A 6203-nucleotide genomic window follows, 5' to 3' on the forward strand; every position below is an offset into this window, starting at 1 on the left:
ATTTTTCTTAACTTTTTAACACACATACACACAACTGGATGTGCAACTAATATAAGATTTGGTACTTCAAGTCGATGGCATTATTTATTTGTTGTCAAATGACACACTACTTATGGCTGCATTTATTGATTAATGGTTGAGAAAGAAAGAGARAGAGAGAGAGAGAGAGAGAGAGAGAGAGAGAGAGAGAGCAAAGGATTGAAAATTACTAGTATTTTATGGAAACGACAGGAAATCAGTTTTTCTTGGTTTTTGACTATCGATTTACTCAAACAAGACTATCATTTAATATGTCAGATATACCCATACTTTACAAATAAAAGTAGCAAAAAACCGATATATAACTTATGATAAAAGACTTTAATGAAATACAAATCATCGGTTTATATAATTTGATTAAATAAAACTCTTTTTTCTCTAATTTTTCTTTCTATGTCTGAAAATAATAGTTTTTATTTGAAACAAATTTGTTTCACTACATTCACTCTGTTATTTGACAATAATATTGATAAAAAAATATCGGATATTAGCGTATTTTACATAATATTAGTCAAATTATATGTTTTATCGATAATTTTTATATAAAAAAACACATCGCATTAATATAATACTAGAAACAAATATATACTAGTATTTATGTAAAATAATAATGTAATAATTTTATTATGCAAATTGCTAAATTATTTTTATGTTATATACAACATTAAAATTTAGTTAAAAAAATAAATAGATAACGAAATTTTTTAATGTAAGGCACTATTATTTTGTTATTTTTAACTTATCCTTAAGATATAATGTATTATAGAATAACATAAAAAATTTTATTATAGTATTATTAAAATAAAATTTGTATCTAACATTTTGATATATGTCTATTATTGGATGACTATGGATTTTTAACACTTGTTTATCTATCTATTTATCTAACTATCCTTCAATATGTATATCCTCTTTGGAGAATTCATTAATAATATCACTAATGCTATAATATGTGCCAAAACCAAACCCAATGAGACCAAACACTATAAGTATACCATTCATTGCATTCATCCAAATAAATGTGAACCGACCTACAAAATACATAAAATATTATATATAAAAACTATATGTATATGAAACCATATATATATATATATATATATATATATATACATGTATATATGGTATATCATGTATGTTTTGAGAGATTTATTTAGTTTTATACATTATATCTATAATATATGTGATATTTCAATAAGTAATCAAAAACATTCAATGCCTATGTATTTTTAGCCACTAAAACATTGATTTTTTTCATCATATATATACTTAGTATCTTAGTATATCAATATATATATATAATATTTCATATAAAGTAAAATTATATATAATAATATATTAATATATAAAATATTTTTTGTCATACATTTTATGCTATACTATATATACATTTTATACATATTATATTTGTGTATTGTATGTGTCATTTATGTATACACATATAAAATATATGACATTTATATATTGACAAAAAATCACATTAAATATGTTTAATAGTATAAATAATGCATTAATTTTTGTATATACTATATGTTAGTGAAAAAAACTGTGGTGTTTGTAAAATATGAATATAAATTATTAATATTGTATAGAATTTTCTATTTCACTACATTTAATAAACAATATTTATGCTAAAATTATATTAGAAAATGTATAAATAAATTATTAATGTATTAATATTATTATTATTGGTTAAGCAAAATAATAAAATTAAAGACAAAAATCTCTTACTTTGCTTTTGAGAGCTAAATGTCAACAAATGTAGAATCGGTGGGAATATGATGGCTATGAAACTATTTTTGTGTCAAATGAAAAAAAATAAATATTATTATTTTTTTTTGAATGCATTGAATTCACGTAAATAAATTATAACTTAAATAAATAATAAATTTTTATTTGTATAAATGTATCAAAAAATGTTTTTTTTCAGATAATGTATACTAAAAAAAAATATATTGTATACTTTATATTTATTATGTATTAGTTTTGTAATATTTTATGTATTGTTTTATATATTTACTATAACTTATAGTTTATATTATTTAATATAACATATAGAATATAAATTACATATAATATATGTGCAAAATAACCGAAATAAAAAAATTCATATTAAAAAAATATTTCATTAAATAATATAAAAATTTGAGCTAAATATAGCCAACAATTGTCATATTTAAACTATTTTAATTTAATTATTGTTTTGCATCTGTATATCATTGAATTATCTATTATTAATAGAAAATTAACAATTATTTGTTTTTTTTAAATTTGAATAATATAAATCACATTTTTTCTAGTTTAGTAAATTGATAGTCTATAGACTATAAGGTAAAGATAAATTTTTGATTTGGGTTATAATGCAATCATATGATATACATTTTATATACTAAACCTTATCGTATCGTATATACCTTACCTCATGCTTATAGCGGCAAATAATGAGATTATGAGCTCCAGTTCAGGTATGAGTGCGGCAAAAGCAACTGAAATCATTTATTTTGTTTTTGTTGTTATTGTAGACATTTTTTTGGTTAGACCCAACACACACACACACACACACAAAATCCAACCAACCGATGAAACATATAATAAATAAATATAACAAATAAAATTAGGTAAGCAATGATATGAGTAGTACAGTATAATAAAATAGTTAAGTTTAAGATTTTATGATTTCTTATTGTTTTTCATTACTGGGTTTACTGATAACACTAATAACATTTCTCATTAAATCACAAATTAGATAAAATTTTAGAGTAGTAGTAGTATTCATAGTATATTATATACAGTTAGTTAAAAACAAAACAAAAATAGTTCATTTTGTAAATTCTTACAAAAATATAAAGTACTCACTCACTCATTCACACACACACACACACACACACACACACACACACACACACACACACACACACACACACATACATACATACATACACACACACACACACACACACACACACACACACACTAAAAACAAATAATAAATATTGTAAATAAATTACTTACACGTGAGTAAAACCATAAGAGTTCTGAATAAATAGTTAGATATCTCACGTTTGCAATAACTGGCCTTATTGTCGATCAACCGTTTGTCAATCAATGGCCACAACATCTCGATGGCACCGAACAACAGTATGGGATACGTGAGTACCACTGCTACGGCATATATAAACTGAACACAATAGTAGAGTATCTCTGCTGGCAGTGATAGCGTAAGGCTGGCCTCGACTGATGAACCGTATTTGACATAACCGAGAAAACCGATTGTAAAATAAAAGGCCAATACTATGACTATAGCGACGTTGAGGACACCAAACGTTTGGCTCATTTGTTCCGGTTTTTCCATATTCTTGTACAATGGGATGGCCTGAAAACCCCCCCAATTACTGTTTGTTAGATTATTTTAAAGTACAGTCGATTCTATCTGATTATGAAATGCATACCACTTTGACTACTTCGAAGGCAAACACACTGGTAGTGAAAAAGAATGGTATTTTGTTGCCAACGGGAACAGTATGTATGGTTACCGGATCGGGTATATCGCGTAACAGATTGTATAATAGCATACATAGTGCTACCACTTGTAAGAGATTGGCCAATAGACTGGCTATCGATAGGGTACGTATGTTGCGGACATAGGTCAACACTACAAGAATCGGTAGTATAATTAGTAGGTAGTACTCGATGGACATGGACCAGAAGCCATCATAGTTGGCACCGATAAGTGCCGGAGCAGTAGTATTCTGGTCTGAGTTGACACGAATCAAAAACTAACAAATGTTATATCAATTAAAAAAAATGTGTAATAATAATAATATTAGTCAACAACAAAAATAAACTAACATTTTTTTTTGTTAATAATGTTTAGGAAATTATGTTTTACAGTAATTTATCAAGTACATTAATTATTAATATATGTATAAACAGTGTGTATTGCGATAGCATGTCTAACTTTATCACTTTAAAATTAAATATATCTTAAACCATGTATTGAATATTGATGATTTTTTACATATTAATAGGTTGAATACCCCGATTGATTATAAATGAAAATTTTTTTAAAAAATAAAAACTAAAAAATATATATTACACATTTATAATACTAAAATCACTATTTTTCTGATGATGAATACTTTTAGGAATAAAAATTTTAAGCTATTTTCAATCAACAAAAAGTTAATTTAATTTTTCAATGATATTAAAACAATTTTTTTTAGTAATTTATTTATTTATTACTGAAATCTATTTGTATTTCTGTTTGAGATATAGAAAAATATGTATAAATCATTTATACTAATATTATCAATTAAATTTTGTCATTTTCAAAAAAAACACAGTCAAAATTTTACTTTTAAAATATAATTTTTTTCACCAGAAATATAGCAAAATTTTAGTATTTTCTTTAATATTATTTTAGTTTTATTTTTTTTTAATTTTTGATTTTATCAATCAGGATATTCAATTTATTATTATAAAAAAATATCATCAAAATTGTATACAACAAATGCATATACAGTATATTAGCAAAATGTGTGCAAATATGTGATAAACATAATATTAATAAATTTACTTTAATTTTAAAACTACAGCCTTGTTTTGTTTATTTTTTGTCTACAGTAATTATAGTAATATGTATTATTAGATATAAGTTTTATATACATTTTTACAACAGCTTATATATATAAAAGTAACAGTAAATTGTTATTAATATACTGGCAATGCTGTCGGTAGCAGCGGTTTAATCATTATGTCTAAGCCGGATAAGCACTTATACTGTATATTAGTTGCACAATAATACTACTGCCGGTGCACACAATTCATATAAATTAATATATATGTGTGTGTGTTGTATGTATGTATTATATGTATGTATTATATGTATGTATTTGTGCATTTAATTTATAAACTATTAGTTAACTAATCAATTTAGATACAGTACAGTACATGTACTTTATATTTTACTCACAATTTTGAGATTATCGGCAATAAACACGTTATATACGGAACAGCCGCCCACTTGAGATATAACCAAAAATGTCATCACAATATAACGGGCAGTTTTGGCAAACCGTTTTAACGGTTTCGGTCCATTTAATAGCACTTTTTCAGCTACCTATTCAAAAAAAATAAAAATAAATAATATCACATTTGATACCAACAAAGTGATAGCTAGTTGTGAATAACAATAATTTATTAATACATACGTCCTCATAATCCATGGGTTGTGAGCCTAGTTCACGACACAGGTGGGCGTTAATCCATACCAACAACAGTATACAGTAGTTCATCAAAACGGCAAAAATAGGTGTACCTATACAGGCGATAATCAGTCCGCCGTCGGCAAACGCACGGGGCATTGCCAGTATACCAGACCCGATATATCCATTAAGCAAATGCATTAACGTTTGGCCATAATTTGTTTTTTGAGACATTATTATTATTTTGGTTTTTTTCTCTCTCTAAAGGGTTGTTATTAGCATACAGTCGTCTCTAATGGGTTTCCAATATTTTTGTTGTTGTTGTTATTTAAATAAATACGAAAATTTTGATGCATTTACAAGTAATATAAGAATTTATTTTCTTTTAGATAATTCAGAATATTCTATAGTAATATATAATAATAATAATAATAATACCAAAAAATCAATCGACATGTAAGCTATACTGTATTACATATAAACTTTTTTTTCTTTAATACCCAATAGTTATTTTTTTTTGTACTAACAATATATTACAAACACATACACTAATGACACTACATTTTTGCCTAATCAACAAACCATATAATAATAAAATAAATTGAATATAATGTGTTAAGAAATGTGTGTATATATAAAATAAAATAAAAAATATATATATTCTTTATATACAGTATATCTTACATTTATGATTTACACACTCTTTTCTAATGGTTTGTGTGTTGAAATGTATATACAGTATCATATATACAGTATATAAAGTATATATATTTTATAAATGAAAAAATAAAATAAAAATGTTTTTTTATCATTACCATTAAACATGTTGTCTGTATGCGTGAACTCTAGACTAACTATCAATCTATTTATCGTAACAAATAGTATAATACAGTAGTATATATTATAGTATATCATTACAATTGTTAATGACTTATTACTATTAGTTATCGTTAGGCGCTG

At 24.7% G+C, this 6203-nt stretch overlaps 1 protein-coding gene across 1 annotated transcript; it reads right to left on the bottom strand.

The window, feature by feature from the left end:
- Positions 1-927: 927 nt before the first annotated feature.
- Positions 928-5493, bottom strand: LOC128964462 (proton-coupled amino acid transporter 1-like). The gene is made up of 7 exons (XM_054311054.1): positions 5250-5493; positions 5012-5158; positions 3489-3815; positions 3052-3412; positions 2459-2525; positions 1771-1832; positions 928-1070 (listed from the first exon to the last, which is right to left on the bottom strand). Exons 1-7 carry the CDS (start codon positions 5475-5477, stop codon positions 928-930), a joined length of 1335 nt encoding a protein of 444 aa, XP_054167029.1. The 5' UTR covers positions 5478-5493.
- Between the last annotated feature and the right edge of the window lie 710 nt (positions 5494-6203).

This window comes from Oppia nitens, unplaced genomic scaffold (genome assembly GCF_028296485.1).
Source record: "Oppia nitens isolate AA-2021 unplaced genomic scaffold, nextdenovo-longstitch-racon4-pilon3 scaffold15_pilon_pilon_pilon, whole genome shotgun sequence".
Classification (NCBI taxonomy): Eukaryota; Metazoa; Arthropoda; class Arachnida; order Sarcoptiformes; family Oppiidae; genus Oppia; species Oppia nitens.

Coding starts and splice junctions, on each gene's coding strand:
- LOC128964462 (XM_054311054.1), bottom strand. CDS start 5,477: ATGTCTCAAAAAACAAATTATGGCCAAACGTTAATGCATTTGCTTAAT. Junction 5,159..5,249: donor AACCCATGGATTATGAGGAC/GTATGTATTAAT, acceptor TTTTTTGAATAG/GTAGCTGAAAAAGTGCTATT. Junction 1,071..1,770: donor ATTTAGCTCTCAAAAGCAAA/GTAAGAGATTTT, acceptor TGTATTTTGTAG/GTCGGTTCACATTTATTTGG.